Source organism: Amphiura filiformis, chromosome 1, assembly GCF_039555335.1.
Source record: "Amphiura filiformis chromosome 1, Afil_fr2py, whole genome shotgun sequence".
NCBI classification, from domain to species: domain Eukaryota; kingdom Metazoa; phylum Echinodermata; class Ophiuroidea; order Amphilepidida; family Amphiuridae; genus Amphiura; species Amphiura filiformis.
In genome coordinates this window covers 66,763,615-66,788,582 of record NC_092628.1, presented here as the reverse complement: position 1 = coordinate 66,788,582, position 24,968 = coordinate 66,763,615, and the positions used below count along the sequence as shown (strand labels likewise).

The 24,968-nt window shown below is 38.2% G+C and overlaps 1 protein-coding gene across 3 annotated transcripts in view; it reads right to left on the bottom strand.

The window, feature by feature from the left end:
- Positions 1-22,265: 22,265 nt before the first annotated feature.
- The window catches only part of LOC140151424 (uroporphyrinogen-III synthase-like), a 70,184-nt gene continuing 67,481 nt past the window's right edge, over positions 22,266-24,968 (bottom strand). For 2 of the 3 annotated variants that reach the window (XM_072173781.1, XM_072173764.1), the window contains one exon: positions 22,266-22,411. In XM_072173781.1, the coding sequence (XP_072029882.1) occupies positions 22,286-22,411 (126 nt within the window). In that variant the 3' untranslated portion in view covers positions 22,266-22,285. Of the gene's footprint in view, positions 22,412-22,568; positions 22,797-24,968 lie in introns of those variants that run through there. The other variant, XM_072173773.1, reaches the window with a different exon arrangement.

The window sequence follows — 24,968 nt, the reverse complement described above, 5'->3', positions numbered from 1 at the left end:
ATCTTTTTACGTTAAGTACTTTTTGCATTTCCTATTCCATCATTACTCGAAGTTCCACAATGACAAGGACACTTGTTTTGCCAGCCAACTGAATGAAACATTGCATGATATAACTTACGTACTTACTTGTCACATCTTATATTAATCTTCTATGTAGGCTATTCCAAATCAAAATACAGTAACAAGTGTGCAGAAAAGGCTAGTCTGTCAACCGTGCTAAATTGCAACTGGTAAAACCTCGCTGACGTTGCTTGTCGCACACCAACAAATCCGATGTTCATTGAGTAAATTCGCTGTTATTTACACAGAACTTCTGGTGTAAAACACAGGTAGGCCTAATGCTTCAAGTTCCATTGCAAAACAGTCATCGATTTTATTGTCCCAAATCATTGCAAAGACTTTGAAACTTCCATCTAAAGTCGATGCAGTATACAAAATCAGGTGAATTCATAATGGTTAATTGGTGCAAATAGTAAGCCAGTTCCAAGTTCACCCTGTCTCCATCGCATATTGAAACTCGCACAATTATTCTCAATAGCAATTACATATTCATTGTAAATTAAACAACCCATGGTAGAGATGCTATCGATTCCATTGAAGACTCAATGTTTTGTTCACATGTAACCGGTACACACGGGTGGTAGATATATGGTGTGTTTTTTACATTACTGATGTCTTATTTTAGAACAATGAGGTAAACCTCGCTGTTCTGTCCCCGGTTCTGTCACTATAAACACTGCTTTCTACCGTACCATCGCAAAGCAAAAACTGGATAATGATTTAACTTTGATTCGAAACAAGTCTATTGTAGGTACCACTATGGCAACTGACTGATTAGCTGCGATATGAAAGAACCTTTTGTCACCGCTTATTGTCTACATCAAATTCCAATCGGCCGCAAATGTGTAAATGAATCATACATCTTGTATAAAGGGTAAGGCCACAGAACAACTTGTAGACTGTAAGTATCGGTTTACATACCGATATATTGGGCTAAATAGAGATCGTGCTTATACTTGAATATATGGCTGTTCTTGTATGTGATACATGTCCAACAAAGTGGTCCACCGTTTAATATAAATGACTGTCTCATTACCACTCGGAATTGTTCGGAAGCTGGAAATTACAGAAAGCTGTCAAAAGCCCAGATGTACAGCTTGTCCCAGTGAAATGTTACAACTAAAAATTGTGAATTTGCACGAATACATTCAGAATTATCATATAGGCTATAAAAAAACACGACACCAACGGAATGAATTAAAACAACACAGTAATAGAAAACCATAAAGTCGTACGTAAGATGTGGATGCTATCAATGCCAAGAGAATAGGTAAATTAACAATTTATTGCAAAAGGACAAAAAAAACCCTTTGAACAACATTTGGAACAAGCAGTATACAACATTACTTTAAAAGCAAAAATGAGAAATTGACGAATAGGCAATCACAGACGCGAGCTCGTCACTTTGAAGTGATTTTGTATCGAAATGTGTCAGGAAATTGGAAACATAACATATTGTCTAGTGGTTGGGTGTGGCCCTTGGAGTAGCAATGTAATAGTTGAATTAATTCAAATATAGCATTTTCAAGTTGTAAGTTTGCTTCATTTTACAGCAACTGAATCTTACTATTCCACTACACTAGAGCTAGAGAATGTGTTTGTTTTAGAGACAAATATCTCAATGAACTAAGGTTTCGCCCCAGGTTGTTTGAATGTTATCGGTAGCACCCCGTGATTAGTGGTTTTACGATAAGGTACAAAGCAAGCTTTGCAATTATTTCCAATATTAAATGGACATGATTCAGTGTGATTTGAAATAGCAGACCTTTTTGTGGATTGTACACCTGAAAATAATCCGGTCACTTACCCTCTGGCAACCAAGTCGGTGTTGGAAGAAAGAATATGTTAGAAAATAAACAATGGAGCCCCAGATATTTCGCCCGATTTTTGCATTTGCTATAATCTGGATGTAGCAACAATGAGTAGTCCCTATCTAATCATTGTGAAGGGCCGCTACATACTTATTACACTCAGAACGCTCGCTAGTCACTCAATGGCTATTGTTAAATAGTACAAGACTCACTCAGTTATTTTTAAATTAGGCACTGGAACCGATCGAATTCGGAGTTGAAATGAGCACAATTATTGTAAGCTACACCTTTCCACTTTAGAAATTAATTTTCTTGGCCAAATGAAAAGCAGTAATTTATTTCAGTAAATATCAGAAGAAAACAATAATATATATTTGTTTTGAATCCTGGTGTTAAACTTAGGCGTTAGGTTGACCGCTGGTTCCGTCCGGTTTCTATTGTTCTAAACAATGGAAACCGGACGGAACTGTACGGAACCGGCGGTCAACCGCCAGTCGAGTTCTGATTTCATCCCTTAAGAGCTCTTAAGTAATAAGTGATGCAACGCCTATCGAAAGAACACTCAAATAAATAAACTGAGGCGCAGACATTCTATATCATGTATAATTATAGTAAGCAACGAATGGTTCGTGAAATGAATTGAATTGACTAGAAGTGTTTTTGATTCACAAGCCAAGAGTGCAAGCCAAGTACAGAACTTAGATGATATACTGACCATGCTGACGCTGTTGCTTTTGTCAAACCTAAACACGAATTTTACAATAAACGGAAATAACTTACATTTTAACTACTCCCATGTTATGCCATTTCAAAGTGTCTATATGTTAATGTGATGAGTTTCCGACTGCAGACTGCGACAATACTAAAGACCCACAAATACGATAGAAGAATAAACGTATGAACTTTTTTCTACGTGCTTTGTAGATGAATGTTCCTTAATCTCACGGTCTGCGACTCGATATCACACAGGTTGTGGTTTTCTCACTCCAAGTAAATAATTACGATGAACAAATGACAACAGGTTCTCTAAATTTAAGGGCTTGGATGTCTGAATTTTAAAAATAGAAATTTAAAGGGACATATACTTTGATCAGCTCCTAATCGGCGGGAATTGTTAGGCTTTTACCACTACGCCGAAAAGTAGATCGACGTTATTAAGAGTGATATAGTTGACCTGTATGATTTATATTTTGCGTATTAAAGAAAGTAGACAAAATATAGGACTTCAATTAATAACTTGTGATGCTTCTGGCGAGATGTCACAAGACATTTCTCAAAATAAAATATATTAATATTAATCCGCGATGTTATAAGGCCCGCAGCTTCATGGATTGAGTTTGAGAACATATATCACAAGAATTTGGTGGCTCTGAAAAGAACCTTTTAAATCATGTAGTGATATCGTAGTAAACCATTTATAGATAAGATCATTTATATTTTTGTTTGACAAATCCAAAAAATTGTACTCACAACTTGAGCTTCCCCATCCAGGCTGCATCATGATGCCTTGTTCACAAGTAATCTGGTCCACTGCATTTCCCGCTGTCTTTGGACGCAATATCAATCCTCGGGATCAAAGATGGTTTTAGCAGTGGATCATTATACAGGCTGAGAGGGAAAGTGCCGTTATCGGTGATAATTGCTTTGGCACCCTTCTTGTGCATCTGTATTGCTTCTCTGATGCTTCTTGATGTGCTATTGGAGTCTTTGTCTAATATGCTTGCTATCTCCCAGTTGATAACATTCTTTTCTTGTGCGATGTGATCTGTGATCTGCGACTGATGCTGTTCGGATGTTGTTTTCCTAATTGACTTGGTGAACTCTGTGTCTTTAGTGTCTCAGAGTCTTTTTGGTGTTCTTTTAACCGGACGCCAAATTGTCTTCCTGTTTCTTCAACATACGACTTATCACAGCCTTTGCAGAGGATTTCGTATACAGCGTCGCTGGTTTCTCAGATGTCTTTGTTGTATTTGGGATGAACAAGGATACTTTTGAGTGTGTTGGTTGGACGCATGGCTGTAGAGAGTTTATGTTTCTGAAAAATCCTCTCAGAGTTGTGTTGTTCTTTGGTTTGTCAGTAGGGTTTATCTTCCATCTGGTGCTTGACTCTATCAAACGCCCATTTTGGGTAACTACAGTCTGTTAAAGCATTCCTGATCTTACACTCCTCGTCGCTTTTGTCTACTTCTTTCATCACCATCACTATATTCTCCTCTCTGTCCTTGAGGGTTCTAATTACACCGAGCTTCTGATGGAGAGGGTGTTGAGACTTGAAATTCAGGTACTGATCCGTATGTGTCTTCTAAACTAAACAATTTAACCCATCCATCCTCCTTTCGAACAATTAAGGTATCCAGTAAAGGGATTTCCCCTGGTCTATGTGAACTTACCGACCAAAATACCTATGAAAAGCCGAGGAAAGATCCCACGCCAGGTACAAAAGAAAGTTGGTTGAAATCATGAAAAGGCTCCGATCCGAGGATAAAATTGACAAAGGCCAGTACAGGTTGTTGTACCCCACGACGGAAAATTCAGCCCCACAGGATCAATTGGATATCAGACCTCTAAAGCCCTAGCGGAAATTCTTGCTCCATTTATAGTCGACACATCTCTGAACATCATGTGGTCAATTCAAAGTCTCTAGCAGAAGCTAGCAGAGGAGACGATGGGTATGTTCATATCCGATGGTGATATTTTTTTAATTCACGTGATGTCGTTTCACTATTCACAAAATTAATACCCCGATAGAAAATATCTTGACATCATCAAGAAACAGCTAGAAGACGTCAAACCCCTGAAAGAAAGAATAAAAAAACATTATCGAACTCCTACATTTCATCTTCATTGCCACGTATTTCAGCTGTCGTGGACAAATATTTCGCCAGATATTTGGTGCAGGCATGGAAAGTCCGGTCAGCGCAATTGTAGCCAATCTTTTCATGGATTGGTTAGAGAAAGAAGCTATCATATCACAGATGGTTACAGAGCATCTAAACACCATCGATCCAACTGGCAGCATTAAGTTCACACCCACGAAGAAGAAGACCAGGGGAAAATTCCTTTGCTGGATACCTTAATTGTCATGATTGTTCGAAAGGAGGATGCATCGGTTAAAATGTTGGGTTGTCGTAAGAAGATATATACGTACTGATCATTAGCTGAATTTCAAGTCTTAGCACCCTCTCCATCAGCAGCTCGGTGTAATTAGATGTAATTCGGCTCCGTCGAACATTTTCTGATCATTTACACTCTTCAGAGGAATGGAATCCCACCTACGGTCGTACGCAATAAGGGGGCCGAAGCAATCAACCGAGATGACGGCACTATCTCTCCCAGTCTCTCTCAATATATGATCTACAGCTAAAACAAATTAGGATCCCGAGGATTGAAATTGCATCCAAAGACCACGGGAAATGCAGTGGACCAGATAGATCCAGATCACTTGTGATCAAGCCATTAGCCTAAGTCGTATAAAGTACATTTTTTTGGATTTGTTAAGGGCTGGGGTATGAACGTTTGGACAGTATTTATTGTGGGACATTAGAGCATCATCAGACATATCGAATTGCATTCTGAATACGAAGAATGTCATTCTGATATCAAATAATTTTGATTTTTGAAATTCGCCATTTAATACACATTTTATGGCAAATCATTAAAATTGATTTTTGATATTTAACAGTACTTGAAGTAAACTTTATAAATCTGATGATTTATACTTAAAGTGTATGTAGGTGGGATGAAAAGCCGACGATCAATTGAAAATTTTGACCTTTCGTATTGAAGATATGGATTTTTTTCCCCAAAACACCAAAAAAATTAGGTCTTTTTGGGAAAAAAATCCATATCTTCAATATGAAAGGTCAAAATTTTCAATTGACCGTCGGCTTTTCCTCCCTGCTACATACACTTTAAGGATATGTCATTAGATTTATATAATTTACTTCGAGGACTGTTATATATCAAAAATTTGAAAAATATCGAATTTTTATAATTTGTCATAAAATTTGTATTATATTGTGATTTTCAAAAATGAAAATTATTTGATATCAGAAAGACATGCTTCGTATTCAGAATGCAATTCGATAGGTCTGAGGTGCTCTCATGTCCCACAAAAAATACTGTCGAAACGCAATAAACGCTCATTTTAGATCCCTTAAACAAACAAAAAACACAATCTTATGATCTACAATCCTACTGATGCATCTGTTTACGGCATTTATTTATACAAATAACAGTGTGTGTAGTACATGACATCTGTAGGGTTGGCTGTTTGGTTGTTGTTCTTCATGTTAGTCAGTGCTGCTGCTAATGTAACTTAATGTTGTTATATTGATAGCAAATAAGAATCCTGTCGAAAATCGGGCGTATTATACATGGTAAACATAAAGAATCTACGGTATGTGGTCAGCGCTATTGCACAAATAAATTTGGTAAATGTGTGCATACATAGAAAAACCTAAGTGTGTAATACATTCCCTTAACATGTTTTTAAAATACCCGCTAATATATGGCTGATAAGGTGATTTTGTCTCTACTATTCTGGTGGTCTGTGTCTTGACTTTCTACATTTGCACCATGCAGGGTTCAATGTTACACACCGCAAATCAACCTAAAATCTATGCTCTATATTTGAATTTGCCCCCAAATTATCCTGCCTTGCACCCCACACACAACAGAATAGCAGTTAGTACCTTGCCATCACATCCGGTTCACCATAGGAAAGGACTTCCGGCAGGTACAAATTGGGTTGATTTCTAAATTTGAAATTCTCTGTTATTGAAATTAACTTATCGGGTAAGAAAGGAATATTTCCACAATCCACAAATGACTACAATCTGGTTGAAAATTATGGCTGTTTCAAATCTGGAGATTGCGTCAAAACCCATTAGTGTTCACATTACTAAAATATGTTCAATACGCATACTGTCGCCAACAATGTGCATCCTTCTAAACAATTTCCTTTTATTAGACTACCAAGCTGTCAGGTTTCTATCCCAGGCGCTAACAATGTGCAGCCTTCTCAACCAGTCCCTTCTATTAGACTACCAAGCTGTCTGGTTCCTATCCCAGTCGCCAACTATCCCTCTAAACCAATCCCTTCTATTAGACTACCAGGCGCTAACAATGTGAAGCCTTCTCAACCAGTCCCTTCTATTAGACTACCAAGCTGTCTGGTTCCTATCCAAGTCGCCAACAATGTGCATCCTTCTAAACCAGTCCCTTCTATTAAACTACCAAGCTGTATGGTGCCTATCCCAGTCGCCAACTATGTGTATCCTTCTAAACCAGTCCCTTCTATTAGACTACCATGCTGTCTGGTTTCTATCCCAGTCGCAAACAATGTGCATCCTTTTCAACCAGTCCCTTCTATTGAACTACCAAGCTGTCTGGTGCCTATCCCAGTCGCCAACTATGTGTATCCTTCTAAATCAGTCCCTTCTATTAGACTACCAAGCTGTCTGGTTTCTATCCCAGTCGCAAACAATGTGCATTCTTTTCAACCAGTCCCTTCTATTGAACTACCAAGCTGTCTGCTGCCTATCCCAGTCGCCAACTATGTGCATCCTTCTAAATCAGTCCCTTCTATTGAACTACCAAGCTGTCTGGTGCCTATCCAAGTCGCCAACTATGTGCATCCTTCTAAACCAGTCCCTTCTATTGAACTACCAAGCTGTCTGGTGCCTATCCCAGTCGCCAACTATGTGTATCCTTCTAAACCAGTCCCTTCTATTAGACTACCAAGCTGTCTGGTTCCTATCCAAGTCGCCAACAATGTGCATCCTTCTCAACCAGTCCCTTCTATTAAACTACCAAGCTGTCTGCTGCCTATCCCAGTCGCCAACTATGTGCATCCTTCTAAATCAGTCCCTTCTATTAAACTTCCAAGCTGTCTGGTGCCTATCCCAGTCGCCAACTATGTGTATCCTTCTAAACCAGTCCCTTCTATTAGACTACCAAGCTGTCTGGTTCCTATCCAAGTCGCCAACAATGTGCATCCTTCTCAACCAGTCCCTTCTATTAAACTACCAAGCTGTCTGCTGCCTATCCCAGTCGCCAACTATGTGCATCCTTCTAAATCAGTCCCTTCTATTAGACTACCAAGCTGTCTGGTTCCTATCCAAGTCGCCAACAATGTGCATCTTTCTCAACCAGTCCCTTCTATTAAACTTCCAAGCTGTCTGGTGCCTATCCCAGTCGCCAACTATGTGTATCCTTCTAAACCAGTCCCTTCTATTAGACTACCAAGCTGTCTGGTTCCGAGCCAAGTCGCCAATAATGTGCATCCTTCTCAACCAGTCCCTTCTATTAAACTTCCAAGCTGTCTGCTGCCTATCCCAGTCGCCAACTATGTGCATCCTTCTAAATCAGTCCCTTCTATTAGACTACCAAGCTGTCTGGTTCCTATCCAAGTCGCCAACAATGTGCATCCTTCTCAACCAGTCCCTTCTATTAAACTTCCAAGCTGTCTGGTGCCTATCCCAGTCGCCAACTATGTGTATCCTTCTAAACCAGTCCCTTCTATTAGACTACCAAGCTGTCTGGTTCCGAGCCAAGTCGCCAATAATGTGCATCCTTCTCAACCAGTCCCTTCTATTAAACTTCCAAGCTGTCTGGTGCCTATCCCAGTCGCCAACAATGTGCATCCTTCTCAACCAGTCCCTTCTATTAAACTTCCAAGCTGTCTGGTGCCTATCCCAGTCGCCAACTATGTGTATCCTTCTAAACCAGTCCCTTCTATTAGACTACCAAGCTGTCTGGTTCCGAGCCAAGTCGCCAATAATGTGCATCCTTCTCAACCAGTCCCTTCTATTAAACTTCCAAGCTGTCTGCTGCCCATCCCAGTCGCCAACTATGTGCATCCTTCTAAATCAGTCCCTTCTATTAGACTACCAAGCTGTCTGGTTCCTATCCAAGTCGCCAACAATGTGCATCCTTCTCAACCAGTCCCTTCTATTAAACTTCCAAGCTGTCTGGTGCCTATCCCAGTCGCCAACTATGTGTATCCTTCTAAACCAGTCCCTTCTATTAGACTACCAAGCTGTCTGGTTCCGAGCCAAGTCGCCAATAATGTGCATCCTTCTCAACCAGTCCCTTCTATTAAACTTCCAAGCTGTCTGCTGCCTATCCCAGTCGCCAACTATGTGCATCCTTCTAAATCAGTCCTTCTATTAGACTACCAAGCTGTCTGGTTCCTATCCAAGTCGCCAACAATGTGCATCCTTCTCAACCAGTCCCTTCTATTAAACTTCCAAGCTGTCTGGTGCCTATCCCAGTCGCCAACTATGTGTATCCTTCTAAACCAGTCCCTTCTATTAGACTACCAAGCTGTCTGGTTCCGAGCCAAGTCGCCAATAATGTGCATCCTTCTCAACCAGTCCCTTCTATTAAACTTCCAAGCTGTCTGCTGCCTATCCCAGTCGCCAACTATGTGCATCCTTCTAAATCAGTCCCTTCTATTAGACTACCAAGCTGTCTGGTTCCTATCCAAGTCGCCAACAATGTGCATCCTTCTCAACCAGTCCCTTCTATTAAACTTCCAAGCTGTCTGCTGCCTATCCCAGTCGCCAACTATGTGCATCCTTCTAAATCAGTCCCTTCTATTAGACTACCAAGCTGTCTGGTTCCTATCCAAGTCGCCAACAATGTGCATCCTTCTCAACCAGTCCCTTCTATTAAACTTCCAAGCTGTCTGGTGCCTATCCCAGTCGCTAACAATGTGTATCCTTCTAAATCAGTCCCTTCTATTAGATTACCAAGCTGTCTGGTTCCTATTCCAGTCGCCAACAATGTGCAACCTTCTAAACCAGTCCCTTTTATTAGACTACCAAGCTGTCTGGTTCATATCCCAGTCGCTAACAATGTGTATCCTTCTAAATCAGTCCCTTCTATTAGATTACCAAAATATAAAATGCTAGAGTGAACAATAGTCTATGAGGAGTGACACGGGTCAAGAACTTATATAGGCACATAGGCACTATAACAGACAACCACATGGGCCAATCAGTGGTTCGCAGCAGCTTAGGAACAACCAGAGTGAAGGGGTACAGTAAAGCATCAGACATGAGTAATGCACTCTGCTCTTGAAGGATGGTGCGCCGTTGTCAGATATGTCTCCGACTACTCCATCTGGTAGGTTATTCCAAACGTGAACTGCAGTGCGGTTGAAGGTCCTGCCAGTAGATATGGTTCTAGAAACTGGTTGTGAGAGCGTAGCTCTTCTGACTACAAATGGCTTTGGTAGCAGTGCCTTCAAATCTGGTGAGCACAAGCTAGTATGTATTTTGTAGAGGACCACTTGACGTCTTTGATGGAGAGATGTGATGTTCAGCTCTGTGTTTGCTTCCTCCTGTTTCTCTTCGCTCACGCCTATAATTCGAATCGAAGGGAATTCCTCTGAATCTAGTAATCCTAGAGTGGTGGTACTTGCACTCATTCAATACAGTGAGGCGTATTCCATTACACTGTGAACTTGAGCCTTGTAAACGTTTGCTCTGTACTGCCTCTGACAGTTTATTTGCAACTCTCCTCAGAACGCCCAGCTTCTGTCCTGCTCTGGATGAGACTTACGTCGTATGTGCTTTGTCCAGGTTAGAAGATATACATGTTATACATTTATATATTCCTTGCAGTTTTATCTGTGCTTCTCTGTTAGCACAAAGTATTCTAGCTGGCTAGAATACTTTGGTTAGCAGTTGCATTTTTGTCCATTTCATGAACGTTTGCATGTTCATTTATTGTTTTACCATTTGTAAAGTGGGGTAATCTTACGTAAAGTCGCTATATACGTTCCCTATTAAAGTCAGATAAAAGAGCTAAAATGGTAGAACAGAAAGTAAAAAACTGTTTATTTTCGACGTGCTTTGTGGATGCATGTTCCTTAATCCCACGGTCTGCGACTCAATATCACACCGGTTGTGGTTTTTCTTAAATAATTACGATAACTAATTGACAACATGTTTTCTAAGTTTAAAGGGATCGGATAGCAACGATTGCACAGTATTTTGGGGGGACATGAAAGCACCCTAGACACGTAAAATTATAGAAAAATACTATTTTTGATACTTAATAGTCCTCGAAGTAAACTTTATATATCGAATGACAATGCGCTAGTTGGGAGGAAAAGTCATCATATATGTCGGTGGTCTATGTCGTAGCCATGATATTTGCACCACAAAGGGTTCAAAGTTACAAACCGCAAATCAAACTGTAGCTTGTTAATTTGGCCCAAAATTACCAATAACTATGTTTTTACTAAATATGACTGATTGATGAACCCTCCCTGCCTTGCACCCCCCACAAATGTGGGAAGATTATGACAAAAGAATAGCAGTTGATACCTTGCCATGACATCAGGTTCACCTAGTGACCATAGGGGAAGGACTTCAGGCAGGTAAAAACTGTGTTGATTTAATTATCTCAGGAACACTTGAACTCGGGATGACAAACGTCAGCTTCGAATTTTTGGATTTACATAGGATCTTTGTCTGAAATAAACATAAAAGGTACCATCAAACAGAAACATTGCCAGAAAGAAAAACACATTTTAGATCTTAATTTCGTTTTTACTTCGCTAATTACAATCAATTAAAAATGTTTTATTACGAAACATTTCACAAGCTATTAAGACCCAATTCTATACTTCTTGACAATATTAAAGTATTTGGTCAAAATCATGATGGTATTGTTGGTAGCTAAATCAACATCTTGTCCTCCCACAACTGTAAGATCACTGGCGTGTGACCATTAATAAGAACTCAGTGGCTATTTTTGCGAGCCGTCTAAAAATGCAGTTGCCATAAGTCAATTAAAATAACAAGAAAATGCAGTTGCCATTAGTCAATTAAAATAACAAGAAAATGCAGTTGCCATAAGTCAATTAAAATAACAAGAAAATGCAGTTGCCATAAGTCAATTAAAATAACAAGAAAATCACATATTTTACCACTTTCTTTACAGTAATTGACAGAATGCCTTGCAGAATTGTTGGCTATTGTCTGATTGCTTTGAAGGACCAAGTGGAATGGCCCCGAAGATCTCCTGATCTTACACCTCTGGATTTATTCTTGTGAGGCTATCTGAAATCAATGGTTTTCACAAGTCCTCCTGTAGACCTTGATGAACGACAGAGATACAAAATTGCACAAGTTGAAATCCTCCGACAGGACGGACCTCTCATAAGAATGGTGTGAATGTCATTTTACGTAGAGCTGAAATATGCATAGAGGAATGGTGGCCATAGTTACCCGGCCAAGTGGCCATGTGGAAGACTAAGACTATCAAATACTGTAAAGAAAGTGGTCAAACATATGATTTTCATGTTGCTTTGATTTTAATTGACTTTGTGCAAATGCATTTTTACTCGGCTCACGAAAATAGCCACTGACTCCTTATTAATGGTCACACGCCAGTGATATTACAGTTGTGGGAGGACAAGATGCTGATAAGCTACCAACAATACCATTTTGACCAAATACCTCATACTTTTTAATCTAATGGCATTTTTCTGTATTTCTTTATTTTGATACACCATGTACTGCGAAAGCGGAGAAACAGGTTTGAGGAAGAGATTGTTTAAAGAAGATTCAAGTCCTAAAATTTTGTGCATATACTTGTAAATGATGTGTTTTTATTTACTTTGAAAATTGTATGTATTTTTGTATTTTAAATTTGTCTAAGAGTTGTATATACTATATAAATTGTATGTTGAAAATTGTTGCTTTTAAATTATTGTATATATGTGTAGCAGGGCCCCATGTTAGACCAGCTATTTGGCTGAATTGGGCTACCCTGGATAAATATGATTAAAATGAAAATGAAATGAAAGAAGGTGCTTGTCAATTATCATAATTACTGACGAGAACGGTAAATATTTGAGCGTTTTGTGAATCCGATAAGAACTAAACACGATCAAGGTTTTAATTTGTAAATTTTTAATAAAAGTAGTCAAAAAACCTATAGAATTGGATTTAGTTACCGCTAACTTAAAAATCCTTCTAAACTGAGCGAAAGTGGAACATTATAGCTTACTTTTCACAGTTGAATTCTGGGGAACTAATTTGTGTAACTGGTTTCCAGCTAGCATTCGATCCTGGTTTGAGTCTTCATATCAACGTAGGTATCATGCATCAAATGGCTTATTTATTATCGGTGTTGGTGCTATTTTAGGAATACAAAAAACTGAACTGTCACGATTGAAAACACATGCTATAGGCTAACCCTTTCAAAGCGTGGAATATCCGGAGACATAATTCGCAAAATTGTCTCAAAAGTAATATTTTTTCTTTTCAATATTACCTGAGAAGAATATTAAAATGGTTACAAATAAGCATAAAATTGGTTCAGTGGGTTCTGACCTGATATTGTGGTGAAAGTTTGTAAACCATGACATGATAGCAGGTGTCTGAGTCCAACTTCCGCAACTATTGTTCAATTGAAGTTCAATTTGCCAATTTGTCAAAATCTGCCCACATTATTTAAATTGTTAATTTTTGTCCAATTACGGAACCAAATTTAGGTAGGTAATTACCGGAGATGGATGGTTTCTTCCACGAATGATTAGCCTACAAATTATATCTCTTAAGTCAATGATTTCCTTTTGCACGCAAAAGTAAATGGTTCATTCAAACAGTGCAGAATCAAAATCATATCTCTTTTCTGTAAATGACAGCCAACTGATTATAAACATAGGTTTTTTAAATGACTTGGGAGATAATTTAGTTTTTAGTTTTCCTATTTTTAAATATTAAAATAGATGAAATAAAAAGCAAGATTCAGTGCATCAAATAAGATGTTAAACGAAGATAAGACTTAGTAGAAAAAATATGAGGAAAAACGCCCTGCGTGTGAGCATGGGTAGGAACAACTTTAATATAAAATTGAAGACAGGTGCGAAATATACAGTGCAGGTTAAAAACTGAATGATGCGGACTATTGCGGAGCTACATCAGGAGACGATCCCTCAGTGCAATCTTGAAGGCGTCGAGGAATGGGTACTCGGCTGGAACCTTCTTCAAGATGTTCCAATCCTTGATGGTATGCGGGAAGAAGGAATTGGCATAGACTAATAAGCTGGTCTGAGGGTACACGAAGCGAGATTTGTGTCCTCTTGTCTGAGATGTGGATTGGCTAAGGTAGTTGGTCCAATCAATGTCGACTAAGTCTTATACATCATTACAAGGTGGCTTTGTTGGCATCTCTCCTGTAGTGATGGCCATTCCAGGTGTTTCAGCATGGCAGGGCAGTCACACCCCCGGGGTCACACCGCTCTCACGACTGTAGTCACTGGTGACAAAGCGTGCAGAGGTACGCTGTATCTGTTCAACTTTGCAGATTTTTCGCTGGGTGTGGGGATCCCAGGAGGTTGCAGCGTACTTGACGATTGGTCTTATAAAGGTTGTGTATGCAGCTGCCTTGATCTTACAGCTACAGTGACTGAGGTTGTGGTTCAAGAAGGCCCAGGTAGAATTAGCCTTCCTGGTGATGGCATCAACATGGGCATTAAAGCCGTGACTGTGAGTCCAAGTGCACTCCAAGATATTTTGCCGAGCTCACATTCTCCAGTCTGTGTCCATGGATGGTGTAGGATGGGGGGATTGGATTGCGCTTGTTTGTGATCTGCAGGACTTGGCATTTATATGTGTTGAACTTCATCAACCACTTGTCTTCCAACGCTTGAAGGGAATCAAGGTCTTCCTGAAGGCGGGCAGTGTCAAGATAAGTCCCTGTACACTACGCCGTCGTCTGCAAACATCTATAGGTTGAGTTGGAGATGCAGTTGGGCACATCATTTATGTAGATGAGAAACAGTAATGTGCCGAGGACACTGCCTTGAGGGATGCCAGAAGATACTGTGGCCTCACTGCTGCGTTGACCGTCGAGGAGGATTTGCTGGGAGCGATTGTGTAGGAAGTCACGAATCCATTCCAAGGTTGGCCAACTTATGCCATAATGCTCTACTTTTAACAGCAGATGATGGTGAGAAACTTTGTCAAAAGCCTTCTCATAGTCCATCGGTTTGTGATTTGTCACCCAGTCCCTTGGCAAGATGTTGTAGTGTGATGAGTAGTTGCACGCCTCCTGAATCCATGCTGGCTGTCTGAAAGAGTCTTGTGTTCAGAAAGGTGACGGTTCATGGCACAATGTATGATGTGCTCGCATTTGCATAAGATGGCTGTTAAGGAGATGGAGCGGTAATTGGCAGCTTCGGATCGACTTCCCTTCTCATAGATTGGTACTATGCATGCCTTTTTCCATTGCGATGGTACTCTTCCCTGATTGATTGATTGAAGCTTGGAAGAGTAGGGTTACTGCAGGCGCCAGTTCTTCAGCTGTTTCTTTGAGGAGCTTGGCCGGAATACCATCAGGTCCTGATGCTGTGTGTGCCTTCAGATTCTTGAACAGTTTAATGACTCCATCCTTCCTATCAACTCTGTAGAGATCATAACCTGGTGGGAAGACTTCTGCTTGACTTAACTTGGCTTGCATGGCTTGAGCCATGTTTCACAACCATAGATTGGAGTAAATACTCTGGAAATTTATTTCAAGAGCACAAAGACCCTGAGAAGCTTGTTTGCTATTCTGTTTTCGCCAGAGGTGAACCAGGCTGGAGGTGAACCAGGCTGGTTCAAATTGAAACAGAGAAGATTGATGCCATCATAAAGAAATGCATTACAAAACAACATGGAATGACAAAAAAAAAAAAAAAGGACTCAGAAGACATGCACAGAATTTGTTATTATTGTATGAAGTGGGTGTATTGAGTCATTCAATTCTTTTAGCATATCAAACACAAATATATAGAGCTAATCTCCTACGAGGGGAGACCTTTCATTTGAATTAAAATCTTTTAAGATAGTTTAGTTTCTTGTTTGGAACTGTGGCCATCCACAAAAATCTGGTGTATCCGGGCCTCTTTAAGGTGGCACGGTGCACCTCTGGGTGTTTATGCAAAAACATGCAAAATCAGTATATATTACTGGTAGTAGTCACTCCTTCTCCAGGGTTAACATAACATTCATCACAAGCTTAAGGTTTGTTCCTACTACCACCGCATTTGCGATGCGTTGCTTTGCGATGCCGATATATTGATTACTTTTGCCGCAACTCAACGCAATTCGTCGCATTTCCAAGTTAAAATGTATTTAACTTTATTGCGATATCGCAATGCAGTAGTTTGCAGTACGATGCAGTGCGACAACGCACCGCATCGCAAAGCAACGCATCGCAAATGCGGTGGTAGTATGAACAGACCTTTAGTCTTTGGCAAATATCCTCGCGCTACATACTGAGGATGAGCAGCAAATCTTTGAACAGAACACTGAAGGTGCAACAGAGACATGAAGTGGCGACATGTAGCGGCTTTAAGTTAGCCGTACTCCAATCTGGTTTCCATGAGTGTGTGGTACCCTGTAGGTTCTCTCCCTATAGACAAGAGGGACATAGTCTGTAACTCTGGTTTCTGTGAGTACATAGTACCCAGTAGTTTCTCTCCTAAAGGACAATAGGTATAATTATGGTCTGTGACACTGCATATCAATGGCCATATGTCTAACACAGGGGTGGGACCCCTGAGGGCTTCTTGCAGAATGGGCAAATCAAGTGTTTTACTGAGATGGGGGATGAAAAACATTTGACAAGACCACACTTGCAAAAGATGGCAAATTTGATTTGATAAGCAAATAAACAGAAACTACAGGATCAAAACCACAGCTTTTCATATATTGTATTTTTTATTACAAATTATAAAAACCATTATTTACATAAGGCTATGTAAAAATATTGTTAAATATACTTAGCTGAGCAACACCTTATTATATCATACTGCTCTTCACTTTTTCAAACTATCAAAAAAAGGTCAACCTTTTCTGAATGTTAAAATTAGGAGCGGCCACGGTATGCCACTGTACTGAGACAGACTTGCAAGTATAAACAGTAATTGGAAACAGTTACACACCCTACTACAATATTTTAGCATTTGTTGGATAAGCTCTATGCTAATACTAATAAAATAAACAATACAAAAAAAATAATAAAAAATAAACAATACAAATGGCAAATTTGAAAGCAATCTGATGTTCAAGTACAAGCAAACATGTACAAGTGAGCTGTTTCAGCTTTAGAAACTTTTAAGTGTCCTTTAAAAAGGACACAAGCAGTTGATGTTGTGGTAGCAATAAAACTGACAGTGTCCTTTAAAAAGGACACAAGCAGTTGATGTTGTGGTAGCAATAAAACTTACAGAGCAATGTTTTATGAAAAGCTTGTAAATCATTTGGTAGCAATTTTTTCTTTGTTTTATTGTATATATTTTCATATGTTTTAAATTACACCAAATAATCATTGCCCATCAATGTTGGTGCTTCTTGCAACACATGCTTCTCCCATATGCAGCAAATTATGGAACCATCTGAAATGACCAGAATTAATAGGTTTAGGGCTTTTTATTACATTATAGGCAATATCAGCTATATTTAATTTTGCAATGATTTTTTAAAAGTGAAGGAAACCTGTAAGACCTTCAAGCTATAAAGTGGACCTAATACTGCATTTGGATTAGGGGTGTAAATTCTTTGTCTAACCGTTTAAACGGACCACAATCCGGTCGGTTAACCGTGTTGGAACCAGAGAAATGCTGCTATTTATAAAAAATAACTAAAAGTTCTGAGGTTTTTATTCAAAGCTGGATAAAGTTGTACATTTAAATTACTGTTACTTCTATTGAACAGCCAGGGACATATTGAATTAACATGCATTGCTAGCTGTTCAATAGAAGCAAAAGTAATTAAAATGTACAACTTTATCCAGCTTTGAATAAAAACCTCAGAACTTGTAGTTATTTTTTTTTTAATAGCAGTTTTTCTCTGGTTCCAACCTTGAATAACAAGAAATTAAGGGTCTATACTTTACTTTTTACTTTTAAATGGTTAGTGATCTTCCTAAATGGATAGTGCATTTTACGGTCGGATAAACGTGAAACGTGTAAACGTAGACACCCCTAATTTGGATGTGACATTTTTGGACATAACCTTAATAATCACTGAAACAGATGGGTATACCCATCATTTGGACACAGCATTTCATGTTGGGGAACATAAAGTTGTATAGAAAATAGTTTTCTAATATATATAGTAAGGAAACTTGTGGGTTAATTGTATAACTAAACATGCTTTGCAACTATAATATATTTATAAAATTTGAATCATCCATTTTCAAGTAGTATGTATGCTGTAAACCCCCTTTTCTAAAATAACTTTGGTTCCAAACTTCATTTTGCTGTAATACAAAGAAGGCCATCACCTTATATTAATATTCAATTGCTCTGATATATATGTTACAGATGTGGCTCACTGGATATCATCTTTGGAATGTTTGCCTCTTTCATGGTATTGGCAGAGTATATCCATAATTGAATGGAGCAGGTCAGTGTCAAGCAGGGTTTTCTTTAATGCACAAATAGCGCGCATACCATAAAAACTCGATAGTTAGCATATGTGCTTACTATCGAGCACTTTTGAAAACACGAAATTTTACCAAAGTCTGGTGCTTTACCAACTGAGCTAATGGGGTTGAAACACACATTTGCAGGTTTGCTTGTTCGAATATAACTATGTGTATCAATGATTTGCTCAAAACCCTTTACACTGGCCTTTACACCTTTATGTGACTTCCGAATCACGGACGAAGCACATACACTACCTATATCTGCACGTGCTAAGCAGTGTATGGGGGCGAGAAGAAATTCTTCAATTAAATTCTGAAATTAATTAACTGAACTTAATTGAAGGATTCCCACCATATAGGAACTTTTTGGGAGGGAAGAGAATTTTCACCTAAGGCAAGCCCAAGGCTCGAACCATCGTCGATCGTATCTCCCGGCTGGCAGCGCAACGCCTTAACCACTCGGCAATCTCGCCCTCTCAAAGGAAAAATTCACAATTCACAAGAGTAAATATACCATCGAATATACCCCTTCAGCAAAATGCTTAAAGAAAACCCTGGTGTCAAGCAGATAATCATTCAATAAAAAAAAAAACCTATTACAGCAGGCAGAATATTATGTAAATATTATACCTTAAAAGGTATTTCACCTTTAATATACCTAAAAAGGTACTGTAAAACAAGTTAATTTCATGAGGTATTTAATTTCGCTAATTTCATGAGAGTCTACAAATTCGCGAAATTAAATACTCATGAAATTGATCCTTGAAAACACACACAGAAAGCTTAAAACAAGCTTTATGTATTTTAAGCTTATTCTGTCTACACAAACCATCATATTTATATCCATTTACATCGCTCAGAATACAGCATGAAATTAATTTTTCATGATGCATGGAGGTAAAGTAATATTTTAATTTTATTAGTGCACATCCATTTTGTTAATTTTTCAGTCCTTCTGGACTTATTTTGATGTTCTTTTTTGATATATTTTCAAATGATCGGCCATCTTTAACACCCCCTGAGCACTACCTGCCAATCTAACATTGCCTCTGATTGGTCAACTACGTGATAGCTTCATTTTAATCACCAATCAGAATGGAGCTTTGCAAATAATTCACCCCAATTTTTTTGCATGGTGAAAATTATTCTAAAAATGTTGCTGATTGGTCCAATCGATAATGAAAGCTTCTTTTTGGCCAATCGGCAGGCAGTTCTCATGGGGTTAATTTGTTTATTTCTGAACTCCAGTAATGCACCAAATCCTGAAATAATAGGTTAAATCCATGTGTCTGTTAAAAGCTATGCATGGTCTTCAATCTTTAGGAAGAGGAGAGGAACTTAGGCCAATTTGTTACAGCATTGTGGGTAATAGGCAAGGGGCATTGGGAATAAGGTAATCAAATATGGCCGATGGTCCAACTCGGAAGTGGTAAAATATCTCAAAACTATCATCAAAATAGACAGTCAAAATGACAAAATATATAAAAAATCAAGGTTTAATCTGAATTACTAGATATTCATTGTACAGGCCAAGAAAAGGGAAATTTATCCAGTGTTTAAAGCGATGTAAATGGATAGAAATATGAAAGTTGGTGCAGAATTCTGTGGAGTTCAAAATTGGGCATACTTTGTAGGTGTAAGCTTATATCGAAATTGTAAATTCGCGAAATTAAATACTCGCGAAAATGTCGATCATCGCCAATTCGCGAAATAAAGTACCCGCGAAATTAAAGTGTTTTACAGTATTCTGTACTGGTAATCCAGTACAGAATCACAGAATATTATACCTTTAAACAAGTATATCTATACATATTACTGTGTGTAGGACACAAAAGGCCTGTAGGTACATGTTGTCCAATCCAATGATAAGGTGGTATAATAAATGTGATGAAACTACTGTCCACTTAGCTCTAGTTAGAGCCACATCAAAAGTACTAACAGACCAGTATTAATAGCTAACAGTATTGACCACCACTAAGGCACCACATCCAATTTGGTCCTATAGAACTATAGGTGCCCGGTTAGGTACCGATGACTCTTAACATCACTCCCTGGAGATGTAATAAATTGTATCAAGCATTAAAATTAACAGGTGCATAGTGTTATTGTTTTTGATTTAGACCTAAATAAAAAACAAATGCCCTGTACAAATGTCAGGGTACAATGAAAAGTGCCATCGGTACCTCTTCCGCACCGATAGCGCTATAGGACCAAAAAGATGTTGTGCCTAATCTATCTGTTGCTCAGGTCTTGTCTCGTGCTCATACTGTAAGTCCTTGCAATTTTTGGGATATTGCAATCTGAGTAAGTGGACCAGTTCTATAACTACCACAGAGGTCGGTATACACAAGAGTCGCATTAGTGTACATGTTCACGTAACCACCTTCAACTCATTTGCATAGAATTGGATACCAGGATCGTATTCTGATTTGTCGTGCCTTCTAACCTGTTCTAATTAGCATACTTTTGGATACCTCCATATTTGGTATTACCTAATTAAGTATTTATACCTCTATGTTGTTTACATAGTGATGTCATTAGAGCTGGTCACTTCGTCAAACATCCGACGAACGAACGTTTGTGGTTTTCTTTTTATTACTGTTATATCGTGAAATACCATATAGCTGACGTGTTAGTCCAATATGATAGGAAAATATTTCTGGTGATGACCCCATGTTCACATTGGCTAAATAAGCTGTATTTTCGCTGGAAAGGGGCCGGGACATGTCGGCCATTTTGTTTGCAAAAGGCATGTTCTTCTCCGCTGTTACCCGGAAGTGGCAGCACCAGAACAAATGACGTCATTTCTGGATTTCAGCCGGAACGGTTACGTTCACTGCCGTGCATCAGTATACGCATCAGCGTATCTAGGTTTTACTAAAGTAAAACATCTTTGATAACCACACAGTCCAATCAAGAGTGCTGTTTTATACTTCATTGCTCTCTCTCTCTCCATCACGAGTCAGTAAACTGACAATGCATGTGCCCAGCAAACACAAAACGTTTTCGACATCATTCGCAAAAGGTTATAAAAGGTTTTCAGAAAACGTTTAAATGTCGGGTTATATAAAGGGTATATTAAGAGTATAAAACGTTTTCATCACCTTAAAAAATATTTCTTGATAATCTACTGCTCAGCAAACAAAAATGTTTTACAGCAAACGTTTAAATGTCGGGTAATATAAAGGGTATAAAAACGTTTTAATAACATTTCAAAAACATTCTTGAAAACTTGATACAAAACATTCTAAACAGAATGTTATTTTGAGGTTGAAAAAATATTTTGCGAAAAATGTTTGCCCAAAATATTTTCAATAACGTTTTAAAAACCTTTTCATGACCTTTATATAACCCGACATTTAAATGTTATTAAAAGGTTTTGAAAAAACCATTTTAAGAACATTTCTGTGTTTGCTGGGTTCAAACATTTTAACATAATATTATTTAAGTATTGACACAATATTTGGCAAAAATATTTGCAAAAATAGTTTACATTAACATTTTTTGAAAACATTTAAAAATATTTGTTGTAGTGTGTTTTCATACAAAACGTTTTAAAACGTTATCATGACCTTTATATAACCCGACATTTTAATGTTATTAAAATGTTTTTACCTAAACCAAAAGCCAAAATATAACTTATTTAAAACGTTTTTAAAACGTTTTTGTGTTTGCTGGGTGGCTCCGTGTATCTCTTTCAGTGTACACAAATGTATACAAGTTTATCAGTCAAACATACATCTCTGTACATCCGTATTTCTCCAGATGACTTAGTTGTAATGTAGATTTGCTGTCTACTGTCGAGTGCTCATGCTGTGATGAATCTGCCACTGCCACATGGTAGAAACTGATATGTTCTGACATATTCCTTGCAACTGTTCCTTAGCCTCCACATTTATATGCATCTGTGTATCCACATAACTCCATAGTAGTAGACTAGTCTTGCTGATAGACATCATTTCTACACAATGTTATGTACCTTCCAATGTCTGTAGAGCAGTTATTAAACACTCTGGTGATGGTTTCTCAGCTGTATATGCAACTCTGTATCCAGCTTGCTCCATAGCTGTCTTGGTTGTTGGTCCAATGGCAATCAACTGCAAATTACACACACAATGGGAAAAATTGGAATATTAATTATGATACTAACTATAGAAATGAACATTTCAACTTGAGCAGACACAGCTGACAAATTTGAGCTATTTGACATAATTATGATCATTTCATTTCATAAAATACCTACTTCTTATTGCAATGCTATACACCAATCCGACTAGGCCATTTCTGCGGTGTCCCCGACGTAAAACTGTGGTGTCCCAAGATCGGAGGTTCCATCAATTACTTATTAGTGTGCTATACAGAATTGTACACAACAGTGATTTTCGATACACGGTCATGAATTTAAATCTCCCACACTAGTACATCTGTGGTTCCGTCAATAGAGGGCCAAATACAGTAAACGCTTCTCGGATTGGTGTATAGCTGTAAAATGATATTCAATTATTTGAACTACACCAATATGCTACTTTTGAAAAGAACAAAAAGATATTCAGACTGGTCCAATTCAGCCCTGCAGGTAGAAAGATATATGATCAAACAGCATGAAAGATGTAGGAGGCAGTCCATGGATCACATGTTTTATTCATGTCTTCATGTTCCCGCCCTCCTTCCTCAGGGTAGGAAATGCCCCAGACATAGCTAACATAGCTTTATGCAGCCATCAATGGCAACCTTTAAGCATAATCAATTAACTGATTTTTATCGGTTTAAATCAATATACCATAAATTTCCTGAAACCGAATTTGTTTTGTCCTAACCTTATACAAACCTTTACCCCATCCACAAACCTTACCCTAACTGTACAAACCCAATACAGCCCAACAAACTGTTACCCTAACATTTGCTCTAACCACAAAACATAGGAATAATTCAGGGAAAATTACTTTCACATGAAAATCTGACTGTTTAAGTGTTATTACGCATTAATGTGTCACTAATGTATAACTACTTCGTTCAGCCTCATTTCATCACAATTTACTGCCTATTGTTATTGCTAATAAAATAAATCCTTTAAACAAATTTTGGAGAAAAAAAATTTCATGTTTGATTTTTTTCTTGAGTGCAAAGGCCTTTTCCTTGCATTTTTGAATTATTTTCTTCAGTGCAACAGCTTTTTTTCTTGTGTGTTAGAAATTTGAAAATTAGGTTCACACATTACTTTTGAATGACATATTTAGTATATTTTTAACACACACACAAAAAGCTTTTGCACTCAAGAAAAAAATTCAAACATGCAAGAAAAAAGGCTTTTGCACTGAAGAAAAAAATTCAAACATGCACGAAAAAGGCTCTTGCACACAAGAAAACAATTCAAACATGCAAGAAAAAAGGCTCTTGCACTCAAGAAAACAATTCAAACATGCAAGAAAAAAGGCTTTTGCACTCAAGAAAAAAATTCAAACATGCAAGAAAAAAGGCTCTTGCACTCAAGAAAACAATTCAAACATGCAAGAAAAAAGGCTCTTGCACTCAAGAAAAAAATTCAAACATGCAAGAAAAAAACTCTTGCACTCAAGAAAAAAAAATCAAACATGCAAGAAAGGCAATTTAAACATTGATTAGTGTTACAGTGCTAACAATAGGTCCCAATTATCCCCCTCCTTTTTGGTTAGAGCAAGGTTATGGGTTATGGTAAAGGTGAGTTGGGTTTGGTTGTATAATTAAGGTAAGGGTTGTGAGATGGGTTAGGGTTTGTGTAAGGTAATGGTTTACCTGGCTAGGTTTGATTTGGGCAGTGGTGACAGCCTGACAGGATGGGTTAGGGTATGGGTTGGTTGCTTTTCATTTATATCTTGATAATGAAGTTTTTGGCGGGGTGTTCGCACACTTGTTTTTAGACCATAACTTAAAAAACAGAGCTTCTGGCGTGGGGGTATCAGTGCTACTTGTTTATGGTCCATAACTTGAAAACTTCTGCCAGGTGTTTGCATACTTTTTGGGTCTGTAATATGAAAATTGAGCGTCGGGTAGGTGCATGTTTGCAATATGAACAACATTTTTGGTTTTGGTATCAAGCATTTTTTGTTTGTTTTCATTATTATTGCAATATCAATTATGCTTAACAATCTTGGAACATGGTCTTCTTCAAGCATTCTTCATTAATAATCCAAAGGTAGGATGGTTGAGGATGGTAGGGTCAAGATGACATCTGCAGTAATTCAACTCACAGATTCAAGGAAACACTTCAGGGATAGATGGTATCATTGAATGATTATCATCCTTCATCATTAATAACTAGCTATAACTAGAAACAGTAATGCAAAACAAATGGTTAAAGTACATGTACAGATTGACATTTTGCTAAATAGTTAAACACTGATTCCCATCACTCTGACAAACCCAGAGGAGTACCTGTAGGATAGTGAGGAACTTGCAACATGGTGTACATAATATCCCCAAGAAACCGAGGTGGCTATTAGAGAAAGTGGGTGTACCTTGTCAAATACAAATAAATATAAATAAATAAATTTTGGATTTATAAAGCGCCTTTCTCCAGATCTTAGAGGACTCAAAGCACTGTAATTTTGTTGCAGTGGTGAATCATCACAATCAGACCGCATCAACTAGGTTGCTGCCGAACGGCGCACACCTATC